This window comes from Gobius niger (assembly GCF_951799975.1).
Source record: "Gobius niger genome assembly, chromosome: 20".
Classification (NCBI taxonomy): domain Eukaryota; kingdom Metazoa; phylum Chordata; class Actinopteri; order Gobiiformes; family Gobiidae; genus Gobius; species Gobius niger.
The window spans coordinates 2,392,232-2,419,879 of NC_136871.1; the positions used below are offsets into that span (position 1 = coordinate 2,392,232).

Here is a 27,648-nt window from a genome sequence, read left to right on the forward strand (position 1 = left end):
TAAGGGGGAAAACAATTTTGAAAAAATGTATATTTTCTCTAATTATTCAAAAACTACTGTAACAAATGCTGAATTGTGGAGTGAAGATCTGGACTCTGTGGTGGCCGATCCATGTGTGAAAATGATGTCTCGCGCTCCCTGAACCACTCTTTAACAATGTGAGCCCGATGGATCATCGTCATCCAGGGTGTTCAGTTCGTCCGCTCATCTCATACTTTTAGTGTTGCTGAACCTGGACCTGACCAACAGCAGCGACTCAAACGATCAAAAACTAGCCTCTCTCTCCCGTTTTTCATTCATGGCCACTTTTTATGAGTACTTTTGTGTGAATAAGAGTCCAGTTTTCAGGCACACAGAGCAGCAGCAGAAGTGAGGTCGATGATGTGAGATGTTATCAGGCAGAGAGAGAAAGCCGGTATAAAGACACAGTCTCTTTTAAGTCGGGCTGGACACTTATCAACGAACCATCTCCAGCTCTGCTCTCTGAAGTTCTCTGCGTCTAATCTCTGCTTGGGCAAAACGACCGCAGGGCCCGGACTTTTGGAGACCACAACATTGTTATAGCTACTGTCAGTCACAACAGAGAGCGATAAGGAAAGTGTGGACACATGCGAGTGCAAGTGGCCCCTCCGGGACTGAGCGGTGCACACAGCCCGGTCCCCAAGCTCTGTCCCAATCTCCTCTGTCCATCTGCCAGATCTTCATATGCCAGGAGTTTGTTGTACAGAGAGATCATGGACCGAATCAATGATATTAATGATCATTTTTGGAATTCATACATTTTCTTTTTAGATACGACTTGTGAAAGTGTATGCTGTTAATGGGAAAAACTGGCTCCTGCCCCGCACTGGGTCCAGTGACATCATCACATTCTAGAACCTGAAAACAACCAATAGATACAACCCAGCAATTGCTGGGTTGCAGGTTCTAGAATGTGATGATGTCACTGGACCCAGTGGGGGCAGGAGCCAGTTTTCCCTATGAACTGCATTACACTTTTACAAAAATGTATTAATTACAAAAATGATCTTTAATATCAGTCACTGGGTCCATGATCTCTCTGTACAAGACGAAAATGTCCTCAAAAACAAAATAATTTTACCTCTATATAATATTATATGCCTTTAGAACGTTGTGATGTCACGTGAAACCCAGCGATACTGGTTCTTTCAAAAGTTGTGGCTTTGGTTCTCTTCAGTGCAGGGATCAGCATGACTTTAAAAAGATACAAAGCTGAGGCACCATGGGCTGGAACTGAGCCAGCTGATGCAGTACATCCTATGAGTAGCATTTCAAAATACAGCACTAGTTCTGTTCACAGAATATGTTTGAACAACTCTGTAAATAATTGTATTGAAATGTTATACCAATTGTTTTCATATATGGCTATTACTATTTATTTTGAAATGCTGCATATCGATACAGACGGCATCTCGCCCATATATGGTCATGTTTGAAAACAGTTAAGGGGAAAACAATTTTGAGAAAAATCTAAAATTTTTCAAATTTTTCAAAAACTACTTTAACAAATGCTGAATTATGAATATAGTTTCTACTAAATAAAGAAACAAAGACATGGGGAGGAGCAAAGTGGTTCAACAGCCCATAAATACATGAATAACGGACAATGCTAACTTGATGTTTCATGTTAGCATCCGGCTAATGCTAACGGCTAGCTAGCACTAGCTACAACTGCCGTTTTTTCACTTCTACTGAACAATCTGCTGTGAGAAAATATCCATATGGGCCTGAATTACACTTGACTTTATTTATGTTGTAAATAAGTTCATATTCCACCAGAAAATGGCTAAAAGGAGTGAAAAATTGTGATTCTATTTTCCCCGTTGTCGAAGATGCCGAGTCTGTATCTACAGGATGTTCTCCATCAGCTGCCTGAGTTCCAGCCCCTGCGGTTCATGTGACCAGCTCATGAGCCGCATCCTGACAGATTCACTCTGAAGTCTGTGTGAAAACTGAAATAGGAGAAATGGATGTTCTTTGCGGACACGAACGTAATTGTTTCAGCTGACTCATATTAATTCTGTGAAAAAATGATGCACAGTTCGAGAGCTCCCAGAGATATTTTATTGCTTGGCACCACAAAGTAAGGCTCTGAGCGTCTTAGCCCTTCATCACCCTTTGTTATGGGGGAAGTGCGTGTCTGCCCGTCTCATATTTATTCAGTAAAATTGTCTTTGTCATCGTGTCAGTGCAGAGTCATCCAGAGGTTTTTTCAATCAAACAGACATTTCCGATAACAATTAGTTACTACAGTGGAACTTATTTGTGGAATTTCTTGACATCAAAACTGGTTAAGGATTTCTCCATTTTGCTGCATTCAATCGTGTGTTTTCAATTACGGCCACAGCCTGAACTCTCAAGAAAAACCTTTTGAAAAATGCCTAATAATCCAGTCTTAATAAGTTTGAAATGCCCGAGTCAGAATCGATTGCGACTTCATCGTTATGAGTTCAGCGTTGGCTTCGAATGAACTGCAAAGACCAAACTTGGCTCCGGCTTTTGGAGAGTTGCCGGTTTTTCGGAGCGGAGCTTTTGCCAAAAAACATTCACGACTCAAAAACGTTTGCACAACAAGGCGTCCGCTCCCGACCACAAGCATGGAAACCGTTTTAGAACTCCAAACAAATTTAGCTATTAGTCGCGATTTTTACGCGCAGGCATGAATTTAAATTGCGCCTCCCCTGAAGAGGGCTGTCTGGGGGCTACACATGGGATCAGCGCAATGTTTTTTAACGATTGTTGCTCCCTAAACAACGAAGAACAATGAAATTTGACTTTTCGTTAAACTCCACCTGTTGTTTCCACTGTGGAGTGAAGCCGTTTGAGTTTGAACGCCAACGGACGACGCAAAGAAGCGGAATCAAACTGTTTCATCTCTCGAAAGGAATTACTCGGACATGTGCGGATGAAACTTATGGAATAAACTGGATGAAAAGCTAAAAGAATGTGCGACTATTAAGCACTTTAAATGTATGTGCAAAAACCTACTTGTTCAAGAATACACTAAGAATTGAAAGTGTCAGGGCTGCAGTTGTTATCGCCTCTTGTCTGCTTTTCCATGTGGCCGTCCTTGTTACCTTCCACTCTCCTACCTAAATAAATATATCAAATACATACAGCAAAATATTAGGGCAAGCAAGAGGTAACCGGTACTCGAGTGGGACCACCCTGGTACAGGGTCGCCAAAATCTTGCTCTTTTAATGCACAGACCAGGACACCCAAAGGCTCCTCCTCCGAATGTACAATGAAGAACAGGTTGAGCGGGAGGTGAGCTGGTGCTCGAAGGGCGCCCCCTTTTGGCAACAGCTTCCCAAATCTTGCTTCTTTTAACGCATAGACCAGGACACACTGAAATGTACTCACAGATGACAAATATTTAAAACACACAAGAAGGAAACCATATGTTTATATATGCACGTACTGTCCATGTACAGGTGTATATAAATATAGCAATGATGGTTCTATATGGGGCAGCATCAGACGGCAGCAATAACCTGTCACCGTTCCATTCCATACTTAAGAATGTGCTATAAGACAGTATTCCAAACCTGTTTCTGTACCAAAGACAATATAAACTTATTTCCTATGTTATTTCCTATTCTGTACCAAAGACTATGTAAACTTATTTCCTATGTTTGTACCTTAATTGTACCATAATGAGCTGGTCTCAGAGAACAAACCGGAATGTAAAAGAACGGCAGTTGTAAAGTTTGTAAATACGTTTAAAGGGGTCGGCATAAATAAGCATTGTTTGCTTCAGCCAACTCCCTTTTGGGCATTATTGTGTTTCTTTTCTTTTGTAAAAACTTGGAACTTGAAATTGCTCAAATAAACTAAACTAAACTAAAAAAAAAAACTAAAACCAGGCTAGCTCCAAGTATGTGTTTGTTTTCATCAACCTTCAAAGAAACACGTAGTATCAGCAAAGTGGACATTTTTGTGGACCATGTTGCAAAGTTGTGCAGTTCTTCAGTCACACATTCTTGAGCATTTCTCTTTGGCCACTTCTTCCACCGCTAAAACACTACGATCTGTTGGCCCGACCTCTCACTCGGTGCAACAGCAGCAGTTTGCATTTTGTGTGCAAAGCAGGGCTTAGAGCAGGGGGGCCCAAACTTTTTGTCTCCGAGGGCCAAAATTAAAAAAGTGCCTGTGAGTCGCGGGCCAAACACAGCGATGTCAAGCACGAAAAACACATATAACTGCAAATAACATGCTATATTAAAACAAATGGTATACTATGCCGATTGTAGCATTTAGTGCCAAAAAAAAAACACCTGTATCTGCAGCACCTACAGTAACTTTACCTCATTCTGAGACGAAAACAATGATGGAAATGTGAGAAAAAAGTGAGAAAACATTGACAAAAAGTGACGAAAAAAATTACAAAAATTTGACAAAAAAATGACCAAAAAAATGACAAAAATGTGACAAAAAAAATACAAAAATGTGATAAAAAATTGACAAAAAAATGACAAGAAAATGACCAAAATGTGACCAAAAATCTAACAAAATGTGACAATTTTTTTTACAAAAACGTGACAAAAAAATGACAAAAACGTGACAAAAAAATGACAAAAAATGACAAAAAATGACAAAAAATGGACTAAAAAATGACAAAAATGTGACAAAAAAGTAAAAAAAAAAGAGTTAAATACCCAACAAAAAAATTATGGAAAAAAAATCTGATGACGTGAGGAAAAAGATCGACTGAGGCGTAAGTGTGACTACATCAAGCACTTCTTCTTCCCTTTTCTCTCTAGCCTGGCCAGCCATACACACTTCTTTCTCTTTATATTTGAAATATAATCTCCAGTATAATCTCCAAAAAACACAGTTTACAATAAACAGAATGGTATGGCTCGTGGGGCTATTTTCTTTCCTCATCTTTGTATGTGGCTTCACGTTCTTCCGACATCATTTTCGAGCTCTAAAAGAAGTAACTTGTTTACCTTAATAAATCCTTTTAGTCCCTCTGGGGGTAATACAAGTGTTAATGGGATGACTGGGGGGTCTTTCATCTCCCCCTGGTGTGTCTGGCCAGAAAACAATTCCTTGCCTCCGGGTTGAAGGCGCAATACACACTAATGGAATTACAAAGAAGAAGCTAGCAGGCTAACGCAGCGCAGCGGTTAGTGCTCTTGCTTCACAGCTAGAAGGTCGGGGTTCTATTCCCACCTGGACGGGGCCTTTCTGTGTGGAGTTTGCATGTTCTCCCCGTGTCTGCGTAGGTTTCCTCCGGGCACTCCGGTTTCTCCTACCACTAAAAACATGCACAATAGGCCAGGATGAATGATGTGTGTGAGTGAATGTATGGTGGTGTCAGAGGGACCGTTGGCGCAGACGTGTGCAGTCGCGAAAGCGCTTCTGACAGTCTCCCCCAGGGGAAACTGAAGCTACAAACGTAGTTTACACCACTGAGTATGGAGTGACTGTACAAGTGTCTCATGTAAAGCGCTTTGTGACCATGTCTGTGAAAGGCGCTATATAAATAAAGATCTTCTTCTTCTTCTAACGGGCAAAGCTAATTGTGGACTAGCGCCACTTAAGGGGAGACACTACAGGCAAAACTCAATTTTTTTCAGTTTTCAGGTTTTGGGCCAAATCTGTCTCTGAACATACAAGCTTTCACCCGGAAACAGAAAATATGCCTAATCTTCACAAAAACATGTTTAAATATTGCGCTGGTTCAATGTTCCCCCATAGACTTATATGGGAGAACGCAATTTCAAGGGCCTTTTTCTCAAAACACATTTTTCTGTCATTGTGGCGACGCTATGTCCACGTCAGTCGGACCTAAAGACTTCACATTTTCCAGCCTTGGACTGAACAATATTTGGAAGATTTTTTCAGAGGGATTTTTTATTATTTAATCCCTTAAGCCCCATTTATTGAGTTTTGAATGTCAGAAAATAAGGCGAAAATTATTTTTTTACACATTTTCCACTAAAAAACAGCTTATTTTAAAACTAAACAAGAAATCCTGAATCCCCTCTGAAAAAGTCTTGGTAACTCATTCATCAATAAAATGAAACAATAAATTTGAATGTTGCTCTATCCATTATTCAGATTTCGTCGCCAAAAAGAATTTGGGGCATTTTTAGGCATAAAACACCTTGTTCTTATATGAAAAGATAAAATGACAGAAAACTTGCAATGTATTTTCTTCTCACATTTATACCAGTGATCGACAGCAAACGTTTCAAATTGATATCTGTAAATATACATTTTCTCCCTATTCACCTGCAGTGTCTCGCCTTAAACAGTATTTACAGCCAAGATTGAGTGAAAAAAATGATCTCCATTGTGCAATTGGATGAACAATATCCCTCGCTCTCTCTCTGTCTTTTCTGTCAGCGCAGTATTTACTCTCACGGACAATTCATGAGTGAAGAACACAACATGCTACGACACCTGCAGTGGCGCTTATGGCCTCTAGGGGCACGAGTTACCGAGTTCTGCTTTAAACTTTGTATAAACTTTGTTCCACTGTGAGTTAAACATTGTCCGTGTCACGAGAGAAAGAGAACGTGTCCCATTCACACTTTTAAATCACAGAATCACTCCGATCTGAGCCGTGCTATTGATTTACAAGCTAATAATGAAAGCTTGTTTTCACTGCTTCATTGTATCGTTTACTCTACTTCCTGCCCAGTCTCTCACTCCTTACAGTCTATTCTTCACACATGTTTCCAATTTTAAAAAGTTAGATATTTATTAAATGTTTAAAGGCTTTATCGTGCCTTAGTCCTTCTTTCACATACGTTTCAAAAAACAAGCGTTACATTTTTTTAATATGAAAAAGCCAGAAAGAAGCTCGTTTCTCTGAGCTCTAAAAATCCTCTGGGTTTGAATCCGAGCAAACCCGTTAAAGCGGGCCTTTACAAGTGTTAATTGGAAGTAGCACATGTTGGAATGTTTTTATGGGGCACACTTGGCATTATAAATCTGCAGCGTGTGTCAGCGCAGAGCCGCGCTGCACACATGTTGGCAGGAACAAAAGCCTGGAAAAATAAAGCCCCTGATTGGTTTTGTCAGGCTGCGCTCATTAGAAACACACAACAGTTTGTTTTGATGCCACCGTGGATTAAGCAACAAATCGAATCAAGGCTGTGCAAAAAAAAACTGCTAACACTGAAGAAAGAAACATCATAGCATTAGCAGTGGAAAGAGGATTAAGAGCCACAGTATAAAAATCATAGCATGCTAGTAGTAATATCTTTTAACCTCTTAACTCCCGCCTGAATTTTCTCCAGTTCAGCTTTACCCAAATCCTGTAGGCCAGCGTAACACCTCATTTTAAAGCTAAGACCTACAAAACTAAATTGATCTTTTTCCTCACGTCATCAGATTTTTTTCCATCACTTTTTTTTGTTGGGCAGTCGTCTCATTTTTGTTACTTTTTTGTTTAGTTTTTTTTGTCATTTTTTTTTGGTCGCATTTTTTGTCATTTTTTTGGGTCATTTTTTGTTATTTTTTTCGTCACATTTTGGTAATTTTTTCGTAATTTTTTGTCATTTTTTTGTCATTTTTTTCATCTCATTTTTGTAAAATTTTCGTGACTTTTTCGTTCAATTTTTTTGTTTTTGTCAATTTTTTTTGTCACTTTTTTGTCACTTTTTCGTCAAATTATTCGCATTTCTTTGTCAAATTTCTTATCACTTTTTCGTCAATTTTTTCTCAATTTTTCGTCAAATTTTTCTCACTTTTTTGTCAAATCTTTGTCCATTTTTGTCATTTTTTTGTCCATTTTTCGTCACTTTTTCGTAATTTTTTCTCACTTTTGTCACATTTTCATCCATGTTTTCGTCTCAGTTTTGTTGCTATTTTCACACCTTTTTTCCAGAAGCTTTTGGATTGGGGTAAAGCTGGAGAAAATGTGCTCGGTTCAGGTGGGAGTTAAGGGGCTTAATGGCTGTAGTGAATGTCTTGAAATAGGCCTCTGTCTCTTTAAGAACTCCCGCCTGAACCGAGAGGATCTTTTTCTTCACGTCATCAGATTTTTTTCCATCATTTTTTTTGTTAGGTATTCAACTAATTTTTGTAACTTTTTTGTGATTTTTTTTTGTCATTTTTTCATCAATTTTTTATCACATTTTTGGTCTTTTTTTGTAGAATTTTTATCATATTTTTGTATAATTTTTTTGTCACATTTTTGTCATTTTTTTGTCAATTTTTTCTCACTTTTTTGTCACATTTCCATCATTGTTTAATCGTCTCAGTTTTGTTGCTAATTTTCACATCTTTTTTCCAGAAGCTTTTGGATTGGGGTAAAGCTGGAGAAAATGTGCTCGGTTCAGGTGGGAGTTAAGGAGCTTAATGGCTGTAGTGAATGTCTTGAAATAGGCCTCTGTCTCTTTAAGAACTCCCGCCTGAACCGAGAGGATGTTTTTCCTCACGTCATCAGATTTTTTTTCCATCATTTTTTTTGTTAGGTATTCAACTCATTTTTGTAACTTTTTTGTCATTTTTTTGTCCATTTTTTAGCATATTTTTGTAATATTTTTGTCCATTTTCTTTTTTTGTTTCATTTTTTCGTCAATTTTTTGGTCATTTTTTTGTAGAATTTTTATCATATTTTTGTTTAATTTTTTTGTCACATTTTGTCACATTTTTGTCATTTTTTGGTCAATTTTTCATTGTTTCATCGTCTCAGTTTTGTTGCTATTTTCACACCTTTTTTTTCCAGAAGCTTTTGGATTGGGGTAAAGCTGGAGAAAATGTGCTCGGCTCAGGTGGGAGTTAAGGGGCTTAATGGCTGTAGTGAATGTCTTGAAATCGGCCTCTGTCTCTTTAAGAACCTCTGAGCCTTTAGACACGCCCCCTCCACACGCTGTCTGTGGCATCAGTGGGGAGGGGGTTCTGCTGAGGAGCAGTGGTTGGTTACTCGGCTGGTGACGAAAGCTCGGAGGCGTCTCCAGGAGGTGGGGGCGTTCCTAGGAGGACTCAGGCAAACCTATCCCTAAAATGGCCGCCATCAGAGTTTGTACAGATTACTCAGAAATACGTGAATGTGCCAAGGCAACACTTCAGCCATGTTTTTAATGAGGGAGTGACATAATAACATTAGGGAAGCTTGAATAAGTCCATTTTGCATAATACCCCCCCTTTAAGAGCCACAGTATAACAATCATAGCACACTAGGAGCAATATCTTAAAAAAAAAAAGTTTAATAATAATCGCTCAGCTGCACAAAAATATGAAACCAATAATCCCCTCCTGCCCAGGCTGGAAGAAAGAAAAGGCCAAGATCATTTCAAGAGAATCTTTCAGATACTACTGTCATGCTAAATTGGAAACAGCGGATAAATCGAGGTCAAATATACAAAACCTTCAACGCTTTGCAGCCATTTCATTTTACCACGGCTGGGACAAATTATCGGATCGCATTGCTTTGTGCTGTAATACCAAGTATCGATGCTTTATCAGGTAATACTTTCAATACTTGTGTTTGGAGGCAGTTTTGTCCTGTACTCCTTTGTTTTAAACAGTTACACAGCACTTTGTCCCATTTTGTGTTTTTCTTTACTAAACTTTGTTCACATGACTGTTTTCAGGTTTTACGATAAACACAATACTCCTCATAATTACTTACTGTATTGTGATACGTATCGATCGGCCCCTGAGTATCGTGATACGTATCAGATCGTGACAAAAGTGTATCGTCCCAGCCCTGCATTTACAGTGGGGTTTCCCAGGTGGTTTGTGTCGTCATTTTGCAGTTTGTGGCCTCAAACGTTTGGGCACCCTGACCTTCGGGAGCCTGCCCCCTAGTCTGGGAACCACATGCTCTAAATCAAGCGTCTCCAGCCTTTTTTAAAGAGCAACTAATCACCAAATCAATTTTTGCTGATAAACGGTCTAAATGGTTGTTGAATAGAGTTAGCTACATGTCCCAGTCAATATGTTGACATTTTGTGCAAACTTGTTCAAAATCTCACTTTTGTGTCTAAAACCGCAGGGTTAGCGCCCCTACTGGTTTCACGCAGCAACTGCATTTGATATTATGTGGTTGGAGGAGAGTGTGTCCACGGCGTCCAGAAAACGTCATCAGTTCTGCCTCTGTGGCCCCGCCCACACACGCCTCTGTGGCCCCGCCCACACACGCCTCTGTGGCCCCGCCCACACACTCCTCCGCCTCCGTCACGTAGCAACCAGGACACGCGTCGCGCAGTCAAACCAGTAGATGGCGCCCCTGCGATGCTCACACTTCGGCTGAGGTGTAGAGGAATAAATCCCTTAGAAAAGCTACTGTACGATGCTCTCTCTCTGTTCACAGTCACTGACAGCGAGCGAGTATCTACCAGCGGCCATCTTTTTTGTTTTTTTTCGTAGGATAGTTGCTACTAGTGATGCGCGGGTTGCGGGTTCCACCGTCGTCTTTACAGCAGGTTTTTGGCGTTAATATACGTCGGATTATCATAACACAAGCAGCGTTTTGCAGCTTGTGATCCAGAGAACGCTTTTGTGGAGCTCATGTCTCCTGTTTTCCACAGTATGTGCCACTTCACGTTAGGCCGACCTCTGCTCTTCCTCTCTCCCTCTTGCCCAGCGCTCTTCAGAGGGAGAGAGAGAGAGCGCGATGACACGCCGGTACTGTTCATACGGATCATATTTGTAACGCGTAATATTTAATGGTTGCGGGTGCGGGGCGGGGCGGGCTGTAAAAATAGAACAACGTTGCGGGGCGGGCTGGGGCGGGTTAGAACCTGCTCCAAATGCGGGACCCGCGGGTTAAATAAACCCCTGACCCGCATCACTAGTTGCTACATCAAGCAATCACAAGTCATGAGATGCACCAACTCTCCTACGAAAAAATAAACCTTGCGCACAGTCGTGACAGTAACAGCCGTCTGTCAGTCCTGTCAGATCGAGGGGCGTGGTCTGAGACTGTCAACAGAGCAGACCCCGCCCACACACTCACCCCCCTCGTCTCCCCCAAAGCCTCCGAGACCACCCCTTTCTCAGCACTTTTTGACTTTAGTTTGTGGGTGGGGAAAGGCCCTGCCACGCCCGTTTAGGTGCACTTTAACTACTTTTATGTAGCAAAAACGTCAAGGATCTACCTGTTTTTGTAAGATACTTGTGAAAGCAGCAAGAAACAGCTCCTCGTAAATAAGGACGTTTTCGGAAAGGCTTTTCTGCCGCTTGTCGCTGCGACGTATCTAGCGTCGCTCTGATTGGTTGATGCCGTCTGTCAATCACGCCCACCAGGAAATCGTTGAGATCATGCTGCTCCCAGACTATATATATCTTTGAAATGTCTATGAAAAAGCAGGTAGTTTGGCAGGCCGGGCAAGAAACATTGTTTTTCCTCATTGCTTATATCACAAGGTTTCCAAAAACATATAGTTTTCATACTCTCCACGAAACAGTGGAAATCTAAAGATACTGAACTGGACATTTCGTTTCGGCCGCCGTCACAAAACAAACTTCAACATTCTGTGTCTCTATCCTCACCACAAAAAGTAAATATCAAGCATTGTCTTAAATGACTTGAATTGAGGAAATGTTTCTTGTTTTGAGCGGTTTTCACTCATTTAGACACTTTTCCTGATCGGACCAAGTTTACTTTGCTTGTTTGAGGACATTTCAGACCAGTTCTAAGGTAAATCTCGCTTGAAATAAGAAAGTAAAATTGCCAATGAGATAAGACCAATTTTCTTTCCCCATTGGCAAAGAAAATGACCTGAAATAAGGACGAAATGTATCGAAACGAGTCAGAAACATCTCAGAACAAGTGAAATAATCCAGGACAAATGCCCAACAACTTCTTAACGTTTTGTCATTTTTTTGTATTTTTTTAGTCATTTTTAGTCATTTTTTTGTCATTTTTTTGTCGTTTTTTTGTCAATTTTTTGCCAATTTTTTGTCAATTTTTTGTCAATTTTTTGTCACATTTTGTCATTTTTTTAATCAATTTTTTGTCATTTTTTGTCATTTTTTAGTCATTTTTTAGTCATTTTTTGTCACATTTTTGTCATTTTTTTGTCACATTTTTATCAAATTTTTGTCACATTTTTGGATTATTTTTGTCAATTTTTTGTCATTTTTTTGGTATTTTTTTTGTCATTTCTTTGTCAAATTTCAATGACTTGAATTGAGGAAATGTTTCTTGTTTTGAGCGGTTTTCACTAATTTAGACACTTTTCCTGATCGGACCGAGTTTCCTTTGCTTGTCTGAGGACATTTCAGACCAGTTCTAGGGTAAATCTCGCTTGAAATAAGAAAGTAAAATTGCCAATGAGAAAAGACCAATTTTCTTTCCCCATTGGCAAAGAAAATGACCTGAAATAAGGACGAAATGTATCGAAACGAGTCAGAAACGTCTCAGAACAAGTGAAATAATCCAGGACAAATGCCCAAGAACTTCTTAACTAGTCAAAACAGCGAAAATGTGGATTATTATGCTCAAATTGAGATGTTTATACTGATCTAGTTCAATACCTTTCCGTGTTCAGGTGCTCGCCTTACCTTGCTTGGCCGCCGCGCACCTCTTCCTCATCCGGCACCGCTGCATCTCGGCCTGCAGGGGGCAGTAGGTGGTGGTCTGGTTGTCGGACGCGCCCCTGGTCCTGGTCTGCTTGCCCCATCTGTACCCGCAGGTGGCCCCGTCCCGCTGGCACACGCCCCACTCGCTCCACTCCCCCGTCGGCGCCAGGAGACAGTGGTCTGTACGGGGCGAGAGAGAGAGAACGGCGAAGCAAACATATCAGGCTTTTTATATCCATCCAATAAACTTTAACCGCCACATCTGAGGAGCCCGCTTGTCTGGATGGATATTCCGCTCACAGCTCCACTTCCTCGGCATGTTCGGGGATCAGCTGGTGGGCAGATTTGCGCTTCTTTTAAGTGTATATATAGACCGCGCTTAGGAGTTCAAACGAGGTCCGCATTAAGGGGAGACACTACAGGCAAAACTCATTTTTTTTCAGTTTTCAGGTTTTGGGCCAAATTGGTCTCTGAACATATAAGCTTTCACCCGGAAACAGAAAATATGCCTAATCTTCACAAGAACATGTTTAAATATTGCGCTGATTCAATGTTCCCCCATAGACTTATATGGGAGAACACAATTTCAAGGGCCTTTTTCTCAAAACACATTTTTCTGTCATTGTGGCGACACTATGTCCACGTCAGTAGCACATAAAGACTTCAAATTTTCCAGCCTTGGACTGAACAATATGTGGAAGATTTTTTCAGAGGGATTTTTTACTATTTAATCCCTTAAGCCCCATTTATTGAGTTTTGAATGTCAACAAATAAGGCGAGAATTTAATTTTTACAAATTTTTCCACTAAAAAACAGCTTATTTTAAAACTAAACAAGAAATCCCAAATCCCCTCTGAAAAAGTCTTGGTAACTCATTCATCAATAAAATGAAACCATAAATTTGAATGTAGCTCTATCCATTATTCAGATTTCGTCGCCAAAAAGATGGGAAATTTGGGGCATTTTTAGGCATAAAACACCTTGTTCTTATATGAAAAGATAAAATGACAGAAAACTTGCAATGTATTTTCTTCTCACATTTATGCCAGTGATCGACAGCAAAAGTTTCAAATTGATATCTGTAAATATACATTTTTTCCCTATTCACCTGCAGTGTCTCGCCTTAACTTTGGCATTAACAGATCGAACGCCGTCTTCGCACGACGTCACCTGCTCCTTGAAGTTTTTTCCACGTCGTCCCTTTAAAAAGAAAACAGGAGGCCCGGCATTTCCGTCGGTAATCATCATTATCATAGTCAGACCTGGGGATTAAGCGGCATTGATTTGCGTTAAAGGCTCGCCGGAGGGGGAGGGGGCAGATACGAAAACGTTTTTAAACTCGTCCCATCAGATCCAGATGTGAAAGGTTCTGCCAAGGATAGTCCAGTAGCCCCAGATGTTGCAGGTGGACGGCAGAAAGACGCACAATAGATCTCACTTACTTCAGATGGGAGCGACGTACAAGCGCAGGAATAAAGATGAATCCCGCTCCGTAATGCGAGTCATGTGTCGTCAACGTTTCTCTAAAACATATGCATTTGGCGGAAGAGCTGGAATAGGAGATCGTGCTGTTTTTTTTACGTCCAGGACTTTGGCAGGATGAATATATTGAATAGATAGTAGTATTATTTGCAAAACCAGTGTTCACAAACAGATATGCCTCCCTTGCTCTGTAACTAAGCTCTGATTTAAATAAACACCTCAGGAAGCATCAGGTGAAAATCGCACACAACAATCTTTCCATTTGAAGTAGTAATATGTTTGTTAAGGGGAGACACTACAGGCAAAACTCAATTTTTTCAGTCTTCAGGTTTTGGGCCATAAGCTTTCACCCGGAAACAGAAAATATGCCTAATCTTCACAATAACATGTTTAAATATTGCGCTGATTCAATGTTCCCCCATAGACTTATATGGGAGAACACAATTTCAAGGGCCTTTTTCTCCAAACACATTTTTCTGTCATTGTGGCGACGCTATGTCCACGTCAGTCGGACCTAAAGATTTTTTCAGAGGTTTTTTTTATTATTTAATCCCCAGAACATTTAATTGAGTTTTGAATGACACATTTTTCCTCTAAAAAACAGCTTATTTTAAAACTAAACAAGAAATCCAAAAGTCTTGGCAACTCAATCATCAATAAAATGAAACCATAAATTTGAATGTAGCTCTATCCATTATTCAGATTTCGTCGCTGAAAAGGTGGGAAATTTGGGGCATTTTTAGGAATAAAACACCTTGTTCTTATATGTAAGGGATAATGTATAGAACGCTGGTCATTATCGGGAAAATAAGCACCGACAGCCCTGAAGGTGCTTATTATCCCAATAATGACCAGCGTTCTATACATTATCCCGCTTATTATTCGGCCATTTGCCAACTGAACACACACAACATAAACTTCGTACACTTTTATGAAGGTGAAAGGTTTATTTAATGACTTCCGCGACAAATAGTTCCAAAAAGTTTGCGCGTTGCTCGGCAACGTTTGGCTAGGCTAGAAGCAGCAAGGCTAGCAGCTAGCCTAGCTACTTAGTTGAAGGCGCAGTTGGAGGAGGTGGTGAATCTCTGGGTAAGTTGAAAGTCTGACTCACGCTAACTTCACGAGCAATTCCCCGACTTCTCTCTCAGTGACGGGACAGATAGTGTCGCTGCTACGTACGCGCGGAGTGATATGAAAGCACCAACTCAGGTGCCATTGGCAGCGGAGTTGTGTTTTTCAGAGGTCCTTTATCAGAAAATAATGACCGGGAGAACGTTGGGAAATCCCATTCAAATCAACGGAGCTTCTACTTACGTTGTGAAGAGCCGTATAATAAGGAAAGATAAAATGCTCGGTTCAGGTGGGAGTTAAGGGGTTAATATTGCCTGCAGTTCACAAGCTATCCACCAGGGGGTGCTGCAGCGCCCTCAGCACCTTGGGTTCCCCCGGCCTTGCTCCCTTTGGTCTTTATCTAGGCTGCGGGCTGAATGAGACCTTAGTTCGCTGACGAAGCCTTTTGGATGAGAGGCGAAACGTTGGAGACTCCGACCACTGAGTCCAGAAGTCGACTCGAATACCTTCATTGAAGCAGCGTTAGATACAATTAAAGAAACCAGGCTGGTTTTCGTGAGAAAAATGTTTGAAATCTCGTACTAATGAGGGTCGGACTGTTAGCATTGGAGCAGCACGAGCTACATGTCACGTTAAGGGCGGAGTCTACGGTGAAGATCCCGCCCTTATGTCCTTTTTAGGAACAGTCTTCATCAGAGGTGGGGAGGAGGAGTCTGTAAATCCGCCATGATTTCCCCCTTGAACGTATTATTTTGTCAAACAGGGAGGAGTGAGTAATGATGGTTTATAAATAATATGTCTATCCTCTACAGTGGGAAACTCTGCATTCCTGATGAATTCTAGCCACAGCCGCCCTGAGAAGTGGCTGCCGATCTGTGCCAATGGCCTCTCTGACCACTGACAATCACTCACACCATATCACAGTAGGCAGTAACTGTCTTGCCCAAAGACACAACAACAGTATGTCATATAACCTCAAGGAAAAATGGAGTTTTGGATTATGTTTCCACGGGGCGTTCATTTAAAAGCACTGAAAGGTATTGAATTAGTCAAGGCCTTAAATTGGTAACACTTTACATTACGGGCCGGTAAGTCTGTGGTACTTATAGTGGTTATTACTAGTAATGACAGTGGTACTTACAGTGGTAATTACTAGGTTATTATTATGGTACTAAAAGTCATAATTACTAGTCATTAGGGTTAGGCGTTAGGGAGACACAGAGTTACCACAGTATCTTTCATTACTAAGAGATACTGTGGAAGGTCATACTTCTATGTACTTTGGTACTTTAAATGATAGTTTCTAGTAGTTTTACATCTATGGTACGTATTGGTAATAGGTGGCGTTCACAATTTAGAATGTGATGATGTCATAATGTCAGATGGAGGGCAGGGCCAATACAACTCTATGGGAGAAATGCAGTTTTTGGAAGAAATCTCCAAAACGAAAATTGACAAATGTTTTTCCTCTTCAGTGTTTGATCGTGATTGGATTCACAAACCTGACATATTACTTTTTTGTCTGAAAGTCTTTTCTATTGGACAACATCATGTTTTCGCATATTGTCGCCACTTTTCGACATTTTTCTGATAAAATAATTGTACATTAGTTCATATGAGCCGACAGAGGAGACGATGAACTTTGTGACAGTTTTTGTTTCATGTGGATTCCTCCAGTAATGACTGAGATATGAGCCAAAAAACAAAGACATAAAAATATGCATTTTGTCAGTTACCACAGTTACCATAGTTACTGTCAGTTGATCCACCTCAATGTTAAACTATGGCTCTTTAGAATGTTGTGATGTCACGTGAACGCTACCTATTCAAGAATACTACAGCAGCAATTCATAGGTAGTAAATGTGGCATTTCTACACACAGAAGTAATTTCTAGGATTGTGTGACTATAAAACAACATAAAACAGCATTAGAGAAAACAAGAAGCACAACCTTCATTACTAAGAGTTACCACTGTATCTAGAAGTACATACCTGGTAATTCTCACTATAGTATCCTTTAAGTACCACAATAAGTACCTAGAATTACCTGTGTAAATACCACCATAAGTACCACTGTAATTACCACTGTAAGTACGAAGGACTTACCGGCCCGTAATGTAAAGTAAACCCTTAAATTACATTAAAATGCAATAAATTGGATTCAAACTGGCATTAAATCTAAATTTTATTGGAAAATGATGACATTGCTAAAAAATCTTTACTGCCTAAGTTCATCGAAAATCCCGAAATGATGGTCTAAAACAAATATGTCAAATTTATTGCTATAAGCTGTCGTCCATTTGTCTTTCTTCTGTTTGATGAGATGTTTGCAAATCCTCAGAAATGAAATATGCGCTGAACTGTCATTAACGTGATTTAAACAATCAGTCAAGCAAAGTTCAAGAAGAAACCGACATTTTTATGACTAGAGAGGAATTTATCCGTCTTTAAAACGGCACTTTTAAGAAGCATAAACTCATGGACAGACTTTGACACATAAATATGAAGTACACTCGACTACTGCAGATAAGCAGGATGAAAACAGATGCTGACCAGAGGCTGGAGATCAGCCGATATCCACTGCACCCACTCCATGAACGCAACTTCAAACAGCCGTCACAGCACATTCAAATCACAGCGTTTGTGAGTTTCCAGAGATCACCAGCGAGTGTGAGGGCACCCCCAGCTTCAAGGTCACGTTTATTCATATAATTATGCAACTTTGTCTCTCTGTAAATCTCCAAAAGTGTTTGTTTCATTAGCTTTCCTGCTATTCCTGTTAAAGCAGACATCGTGCATCTAATTATCAAGCCTTTTTATTGATCGTATTTCTCCCTGAAAGCTGTGAAATGTGCTCGTAAACCAGTGGCGGCTGCTCTTTACAAACAGGGGACGGCAAGTTTATTTGTAGAGCACATTTCATACACAAGGCAATTCAAAGTGCTTCACAGTTGCATAAAACGACAAGAAAACAGATTAAAAAAAACATCAACATAAAAATGAATCAGTCACAATAAAAGGCGAGAGTGCAGATAAAATACTTTCAGTCATATTCATGGGTTGAAAGAACTGTTTTCAGCCTGGATTTGGACATTGTCAGAGTTGGATTTGGATTTGGCCGATCCGCTCCACAGCGGACGCTGTAGCTCTTTTTCTTTAACATGGTTTAGCTCACGATGGGGTAAATAAAGTTTTTAGTTTGACCTGTGAGAGCCTAAGGCTTAAGAAAGAACGCAAGGCAGCGCAATGTAAACCAGGAAGTGAATGTCAGCCGTGTTTCCATCAGTGCAGTCGCCTCCTCTTGTGACGCCCCCTCACAGGTGGCGGAGGCCAATGGCACATATAGCGCCGCCAAGAGCCAGCGCCGCCCCGTGCACCGCCACAAGATCTGGCCCTAAGTCTTTGTGTCTGTGGGCCAAAAACAATGATCTCAGTTTTGTCTGAGTTTAGTTCGAGAAAGGGAAGCTCAGAATATTTCTTCTTGTCAACATATTGTTGACAAATACCTGTAGCAACGTTATACTCTGCATTTTTACTCTCAGCCTTTTGTTGATACATTGACTGGTCGTTAAAATCCAAATTTTATAATTCGGCCTAATACATTTAGGAGAAATGTTCCTACATCAGCAACCAAACCAAGTCCAAACAGTAAACTAAACCAGAGCTAAGCAGTGTCTAAACCAGGTCCAAATTAGGGCTAGTTCTGAGCCGTTGTGCTTGTCATGATCTGTATCTGTAAGTGGCAATAGCAACACAAAGCAGGAGCAGCTTCCCTTGTCGGCAATGTGAATGTGATGCTAGAAATGTGTTTATAAAGTTAGTACGAGTATATCCCGATTGCGATCACAGTAGGAATTTGTTTCTTATCGAGAGTTGGTGGACATTCGCTTGAAACAGATGTTCTGAATTTGAGCTATAGCTTCATCATCAAGAGCATCCACCTGGAGGGTTGTCCTATAGGTTCAAGAGGGAAACAGAAGCCCTTGGAGGTAACCCATCTAAACCTGGTGAGAGAGAAACGGGATGGCCCCACACGATCCTGAAATCAAACTTAGCTGCGAAGCGAGAGTCCTAATCTGAGGCCGTACTCACCCAGGCAGTCGGTGTGATGAGGGAAGGTCCCCTGTGGGCAGCGGCTCAGACACTTGCCTTTGTAAAGCTGAAAGCCTGCTTTACATTTGGTGCAGAAGTCTCGACTGAAGCAGTGTTCACAGTCCGTGGACCGGCACTCTGAGGAGGAGAGCAGACTGGAGTGAGCTACACAACTGTACGGAGAATACAATGAAATAAACATTACAGGTTTATGTTGGTGCATTTTCTGAACATCATACTACAACAAACACCAAGGCTGAGATGTTGAAAGTTGTTAAAGCCCAAATTAAGCAAAAATATTGGATGTTTAAGTTGATATTGCGAAGCAGCCATTTTGTTGCTGCCATTTTTCCTCAAAACAAAGCATTTAAACCCCTTAACTCCCACCTGAACCGAGCACATTTTCTCCAGCTTTACCCCAATCCAAAAGCTTCTGGAAAAAAGGTGTGAAAATAGCAACAAAACTGAGACGAAAACAAGGATGAAAATGTGAAAAAAGTGAGAAAAATTTACCAAAAAACGGCAGAAATTGACAAAAAAAAATCACAAAAAAGTCAAAAAAATTTGACGAAAAACTGAAAAAATTTGACGAAAAATTTGACGAAAAATTGACAAAAAAGTCACGAAAATTTGACAAAAATGACAAAAAATATGACAAATAATGACAAAAAATTACGAAAAAATTACCAAAATGTGACGAACAAAATGACAAAAAATGTGTCAATAAATGTGTCAAAAATTCCAAAAAAAAATTACAAAAAATTACAAAACTAAAAATGTGACAAAAAAATTACTAAAAAGATACAAAAATGAGACGACTGCCCAACAAAAAAGTGATGAGAAAATATCTGATGATGTGAGGAAAAAGATCAATTTAGTTTTGTATGTCTTAGCTTTCAAATGAGACGAAAACAAGGATGAAAATGTGACTAAAGTGAGAAAAAATTGACGAAAAAGTGACAAAAAATTAACAAAAAATGGACAAAAAAATTACAAAAATGGAAAAAAAATTGACGAAAAATTGAGAAAAAATTGACAAAAAAGTGATAAGAATTTGACAAAGAAATGCAAATAATTTGACGAAAAAGTGACAAAAAAGTGACAAAAAAATTGACAAAAAAATTGACAAAAAAATTGACAAAGAAAATCCGAAAAATTTGACGAAAAAGTGACAAAAAAGTCATGAAAATTTGACAAAAATGAGATGACAAATGTGTCAAAAATTACAAAAAAAATTCTAAAAAATTACAAAAAATATGACAAAAAATATGACAAAAAATTACAAAAAAATTACCAAAATGTGACGAACAAAATGACAAAAAATGTGTCAAAAATTACAACAAAAAAAAAAAAAAAAATACAAAAAAAAAAAAATGTGACAAAAAAATTACAAAAAAGTTACAAAAATGAGACTGCCCAACAAAAAGAGTGATGAAAAAAAATCTGATGATGTGAGGGAAAAGATCAATTTAGTTTTGTAGGTCTTTCTAATGAGGCGTTACACTGGCCTACAGGATTTGGGTAAAGCTGAACTGCAGAAAGGCGGGAGTTAAGAGGTGAAACCGTTTGCATGAAGCCAGATGTTCACAGTGTGATATTGAGCAGTGATTGATATCAGGCAGAGTGAGCCATCCTCTCACTGCCACAAGTGTCTCACACCGCCAGAGTCAAAGGCATGAGCGGGGCCGACTCCGCCTTTTACAGGACTTTCCCTGCACTTTTCTGCCAGAATAAACCCCACTAGCGAGCGGCACTTGCCTCAGCTAAACACACGCGATCTGACGCCTGAAAGTGCTACGACAAAAGTTGACTGTAGCTACGATTGTCTTGTTGAACCATCGCACAGTGTAGACGAGAGCAGCTCACGATTTTACAATCCCCACGACACGGAATGTGACATCATCTTCCATGTGCTCACCGGCCATTAGGGATGCATTGATCCAGTACTGGTATTAAAACAAAAAATCTTCATAGTTTTCCGATACTGGGAAGAAAAAGAATGATATAAAGTTCGGGAATGTGATGTCATACCGCTATGGATCATGGGATTAGCAGCAATAATAAACTTGGAGATTATAAAAGTTAAAACACTGGAGTTATTGTTCATATTAAAACTCTTGGACACCACAGTGTATTAGCTCAACAGCAAACAGAGTTGTTAATGTTAGGCTATGGAAAATGTTCGCTAACAGCTGCAAAGATGGCGGATCTCCATGGTAACAGTGGAATTTCCCGAACTCCTGAACTGACACCTGTTTTGGCTTTCACTGTTTTAAAAACACAACTTTGATCTATCTAAATTTCAGGATATGCTGTCCCTCATTTTGAAGCTCAGAACCTGGAGAATGGAGTCGCTCCACAAACGGACTTTTGATCGGCGTAAAACACAGCGGTTAGCAACAGGATGCTAATGCCAGGGGAAACTAATAAAAGCTGAGGCAGGAACTGTGATTCAATCACCTAAAGCATCTTAATAAAATAAAATTGGTCACTGCTGCTGGAGTGGCCAATTGTATGTTCATAAAGTAAAGTTTATGAATTGCTCATCTACCGTAAATGCTCTAATATAGTCCGGGGCCTTTATTTACTCAAGGGCATCTGGTTCCTTTATTGGAACCAGGCCACAATTAGAGACAGGCCTTTATTTCTATTTGAGCAAAACGGACGACCAGGAAAACAAAGAAAAACGAGATTTGGGTCCATTTGCACCTAAAATATTAGGTTCATTTATTAATGAACATTTCAAACCCTCTCCCAGCGGCTGGAACATTGACGCCTTTTATTTTGTCGGGACAACAGGAAGTGTTTCGTTGCTGTTAGCGGAGCTTTGACATCAGTGTCACTGCAGGTTTCTGTTTCGTTTTTACCGCGGACCGGATTATTTGTTGTTATCTCGTGTAAAAGGCGAGTTTAGACGGAGCGTTTGTGTTTGTGATCGATCATGAGACTGACCCGAGAGAAGACGAGACGCTCGCGCTGATGGGAGGAGTTATTTTGAGGCGTGGGACTGACCTGCACACGGAGCAGCTGGACGTGCTTTGAAGACGTGATGGAGACTTTATTAAAACCCTGGAGGGTCACACAACATTTGCCCTGTTTCCAAATATCGTCACTGGAGGCTTGAAAAGTGGCTAAATCTGTGTCAAAGTTACGCTCGGATCAGCTCCTCCGCAGCGTCGCCCTCGGCCCGGGTTCAGTTTGTTACTTCCTGCACGTGAGTTATCGTGAGTTGTTTTTTAAGAGCAGCTCAAGACCCACCTTTTTAGCTTAGCCTTTAACTGACTAATCTATTTATTTAATCCTAATATATAAGATACATATATATGGGAGGTTGTCCCAGGCGCATTGTTTTAAATGTTGTAATCTGTAAAGCACTTTGTGATACCTTTCGGTATGAAAAGCACTTTATAAATAAAGTTTGATTGATTATCTTTTACACCAGTATGAGACAAATTCCTAACATGGGGAATATTTCTACGGCTATAGTTTCTAATAAAAGCCCCGGCCTGTTTTAGAGACCGGCTTTAATTTGCCTCCGCCAGCCGCGAACCCGGCCTCTGTCGGAGACCCGGCCCCTGTCGGAGACCCGGCCCCTGTCGGAGACCAGGCCCCTGTCGGAGACCAGGCCTCTGTCGGAGACCAGGCCTCTAATGGAATACAGGCCAGTATTAGAGAATTTACGGTATATACACTGGGCTGGGTGTTTTTCCATTTATCTTTCCGTGAGTTGAGGGTGTTTGGGTGAGAGGCAAAATGTCCTTAGTCCGAAAATAGAAACATAAAAACAACCAATACAGATGACGAGAGTTGAAATTCCTACAAATTCGCAAAGCGCCATATACATAAACTCCAACACGATTATATAAACTCCAACAGCTTTCGATTGTCTCACACAGATTAAGTCTCTGGCTTATTTACGTGATGTTTAGTCTGTCTATATTGTTGCTTAGCGGAGGACCCTTTACGTTCCAGCCCTCTCCGTCTGTACATGCTGTTTTGTAGGCCCACAATAAACAAAGTGTAAACCACATCCATCCGGGATCATCTGGCACCTCTCCCCGCGCCCCGAACCGAGCAAATCCCAAAAGCTTTCAGCCCGCTTTTAATGGAAACTTTACTGCATTATGGTTTGGGATCGGATCACACGAAAGCGTTTAGAATTTTCAATAAAAGATCCATTTTTGCATGATATTATTTGTGTTTTTCGCTCTCGCGTGTGTGCCGTGCGGAAAGACGCGGCGGAGTTGCAGTTCGACGCTTGTGGTTTGCGGTCGGAGGGACTTTCTGTGGTCTTTATCGGCATCTTCACATAAAGCCTTTAATGAAGAGCCCAGCTATGCTCTCGGGAGGATGTTTTTCTTTCATTAATGAAGTGCGTTACGTGAGTTAACAAGGTGTATCTCCTTAACCGTGGGTTTTATAGCCGCGCGGTTACGACGCATGAAGAATGTAGGCTAATTGGACTGGCTAATAGGTCGTAGTGTAAGCTCGCAGTCGGAGAAATAGCGCTCGTGTTTGAGGTTTGAGGAGTGAAATGCAGATTCCCACTGTATAAAGGCGAGGGGGTCAAGGGTCGTTCTGTGAGGCTGATGAGAAAATGTGCGGTTGTAAAATGTGCAGATTATACTGAAGAACAATTCAAGATTTGAAGTTGCTAAAAATATATGTCAGCCTCACTTCGCCGTCTTAGTACAAAGTAAGCAACAATTTCCTTAATGCTTTTCTTTTATTACATTCATTGTGTCTTCTTGAGTGATAAACTTTTTGGTTTCAAAACTACTTCCGTCTGACGCCTCTGACGAAGACGGAAGTAGTTCCCTTGTCCGTCGAAACGCGTAAGGTAGTTGAACAGCTTTTGTTTGTTTCAACCTAGTGTCTTTTAAAAAAGAAACCAAAAAGTTAATTTCCTTAATGATTACTTCAAGGAGCTGTGTTAAAAGCCCATGACATTTCAGATGAACTTACGTAAAAAGGCCCAGTTTCTCCAAAGGAAACAAAAGACCACGAAACAAAAACTAACGTTATTAACCTGTTACCCGCCCTCTGAGGGTTAGGGTTAGGTTTAGGGTTAAGTCTCGAGTCAAGTCCAAGTCGTGAAGGTCCAAGTCCCAAGTAAGTCCAAGTCAATCGGTCATGGGCTCAAGTCAAGTCAAGTCATAGCTTTTGTCAAGTCAAGTCAAGTCAAGTCAAGTCTTGCTTTAGCTGGCAAGTCACCTCAAGTCACAAACGCCAGCGTGTCTACCTTTCATAATGTGTTTAATCTTGAAAATAACAAGTGCTTCCTCAAGATCTTGAAAATTGAGGCTAAAATCAAACTTTTTAAAATCTCATGGATTTGGATTTAAAGTCAAAATATAAATATTTTAAATAAACAGTCTATGTACAAAATTGCTGGGACAGCGTTTTAAGGAAGACTTAAAAAAAAAATATATATATAGTATTTTAAATATGAGCTGCTTTTCCCTGCAGTCTGAAAGATAAATATAAAATAATATTTTTATTTTTGTTAGTTTCTGGCAGTTCTTCTGTCAGTGGTTCCCCTGTACTGCCCCAGCCCCTGTATACTTGGATTCGCCCCTGCTCACAGTAGATTCCGCGCAGCCTTCAGTCCCGCTGTCACTGGGCTGTTTGTGCGGATGCGTAAAATAACCTCTAAATGCTGTAAACTTTGTGTGAACGAATTAAAACATCGAAAAACCCCAAGATTCCTGTAGATGAATCAGCTCTGACATGGTGGTTCTGGAGGCTCCGTCTGCGCTGTAGGTCCAGCCCATTGTTTCAAACGTTTTCCTGTCCGTAAATCTCCTGCTCTTCACTGTCTTTAGAAAACTTTTAATGCACGTATTTCGACGTGGTTTTTCCTCCTGCCTTTTCGCGCTGTATTGATTAGAAGCTGCGTCTTGAAACCGAACACGCATGTGGATAATCACCATAATGTAAACAAAGATGCGCCGCTTTTACGAAATGAATCCTGATCTTTCGACAGTTTCACTCAAATAAATAATAACTATAAAGTCACAGCGAGTCATTGAGAGTCACTGGCCTCAAGTCCAAGTTAAGTCTCGAGTCACAAACAGCAAGTTCCAAGTCAAGTCAAGTCTTTTTGCAGCTTTGGTCAAGTCAGTCTCAAGTCCCGAAAAAGTCATTTGACTCGAGTCTCCCACCTCTGGCAATTATGCATATCCATATCTCAAAGCGTATTGACATGAGACTGTACAGCCTATACGCCAGTGTGATACCTCATTTGAAAGCCAAGACCTTCTAGTTTCTAAAAGTATGTGTGAGATCTGTGTGGGTGAAACACAACTTACATTACATTTGACGTCCCTAGCCCTAATCATGGCCCTAATCCCTGAACCTAATCATAACCCTGGCCTCCTGATCAGGCAAGGAAGCAAATTCAACTTACTCAACAAAATACTGTGTACCTAAAGTTGAAAATGCTAGCTTGATCATGGATGTACATTTTATAAAGTTATACAGTTTCCAAAGTGCTGCACAAGAAAATTCAAAATCACAAAACACGGCCCCAGAGAACACACGTTTATGTCAAGAAACCAGTGAGTCAGTGTTTAAGACGTTAGCATGCTACCGGATAGCATTTAGCTTCAACAGCTCAGCCTTGACCTCTCCAAGAGAAAGCCTTGAATCAACTCCAAACCTTCAAACCTTGGATACACCATAGAGGTCAGAGCTGAGCTGTTACTGTGGTGTTTCCTCAGCCTCACATGTGTTTATCATGTTGAAGGTTGACAGTTGCTAACCGGTAGCATGCTAGCGTCTTGAGCAGCTTAAACACTGACTCAGACTGAGAATCTGCTGACATGACAAACTGTAAAAATCACAGAGAAATGTTTTCTGTTTCCTCTTTGATGGGTTGATTTAGTCTGAGGAGTGAAGCAGATCTTTAATAAATCCTGCTGTAGCTCCACAGACGGGGGCGGCTGGCCATATGTCCATTCTGGACTCTCGCCTCAACCGAGCTTTACCCAAATCTAAAAGCTGAAAAGAAATAGCAAAATAGCGAGAAAAAGAGGATGAAAACATGAGAAAAACATGGACAAAAAAACACAACAAAAAATGATAGAAAAAATAATTAAAAATTCAACAAAAATGTGTCAAAAATGTGTCAAAAATGTGTCAAAAATGTGTCAAAAATGTGACAAAAATTCAACAAAAATCTGACAAAAATTCAACAAAAATCTGACAAAAATTCAACAAAAATCTGACAAAAATTCAACAAAAATCTGACAAAAATTCAACAAAAATGTGACAAAAATTCAACAAAAATGTGACAAAAATTCAACAAAAATGTGACAAAAATGTGAGGAAAAAGGTCTTTTTTGTGGGTCTTAGCTTTCAAAAGAGGACAGAATGCATTTGGTGAAAATATGTATTTGTGGAAGTGTCGCATTTATGCTAATTTGGGCCCGGCTGGTCAGAGTCCAGGGCTGTTTTTCAGTCCCAGTCCGGCCCTGCCTCTTATTCCCCGCCTTAACCGAGCTTAACAGAAAAGCATCAAAATAGAGACGAAAACGAGGATGAACACGGGAAAAAATTGTGCCGGAAAAGCAACAAAACAAAGCAATGGGAAAAAAAGCAAAGAAAAACTAACACAAAACCCATAATAACATTACAAAAACACAACAAAAATGTCACAAAAATTTGACCAAAACACAACGGCAAAGTAACGAAAAAAAGCAATGATAAAACAACAAAAAAACATGTGATGAAAACGCCCATTATTAGATTTGGGCAAAACCAAACTGGAGAAACTGCACGGTAATCTGGGCCCGGCTGGTCAGAGTCCAGGGCTGTTTTTCTGCCCCTGTCGACAGATCGCGCTGCTACATCTGTGCCACATTTACTGGTTATATCACATAAGCGTGCGCTCTCTGAGGCCGTGTTTTAACTGTTATCTTCTGATTACGAGCACATAAAAAAGCCACTGTCGATCAGTTATCTTTCATTTTCATCCTGAGTAGAGATTTCGTTTCCTGTTTTAGTACTGCATAATTCTACTTCGGTATTCAAAATGGCCGCCAGAACTATGCGTGTTATCATTGGAAACACATGTATAGACAAAGTAAAAATGTTACCAAACTAGTATTCAACATACTGCAGTATTGAACACGTACTCATGCAGCGGTTCATGTCCTTGCTCTTCTGCTCGTAGTGTCCCGGGGGACAGGTGAGGAGACATGTCCCGTGGTGAGACATCCCATCCCTCTGCAGGAACAGGAAGAGTCGCTCAGGGCAACGCACACAGCCGTTGTCACGGGAACACTCCAGACAGCTGCGGCAGTCGTCTGCGTCCCTCTGAGCTGAACGAAGACACACAGAAACAAGACGGGATTCTGTTTAGTTTTGTGAATAGAAGCAAAAATTCAACCAGAAACACAACCATTTTTGCCTCGATCCTAAACCTCCTGCCCTGTTTTCTGAACTGCTTTGAATATGAGAGGAAGAGCAGGGAGATAATCAACAGG

General features: G+C 40.4%; 1 protein-coding gene across 1 annotated transcript in view; it reads right to left on the minus strand.

Moving 5' to 3' along the window:
* rspo4 (R-spondin 4) overlaps positions 1–27,648 on the minus strand; it is a gene marked incomplete at both ends in the record, with an annotated part of 126,713 nt that overhangs the window by 50,937 nt on the left and 48,128 nt on the right. The window contains 3 exons of the mRNA XM_079578450.1: positions 12,497–12,694; positions 19,160–19,297; positions 27,298–27,483. Of these exons, the coding sequence (XP_079434576.1) occupies positions 12,497–12,694; positions 19,160–19,297; positions 27,298–27,483 (522 nt within the window). The remainder of the gene's footprint in view (positions 1–12,496; positions 12,695–19,159; positions 19,298–27,297; positions 27,484–27,648) is intronic.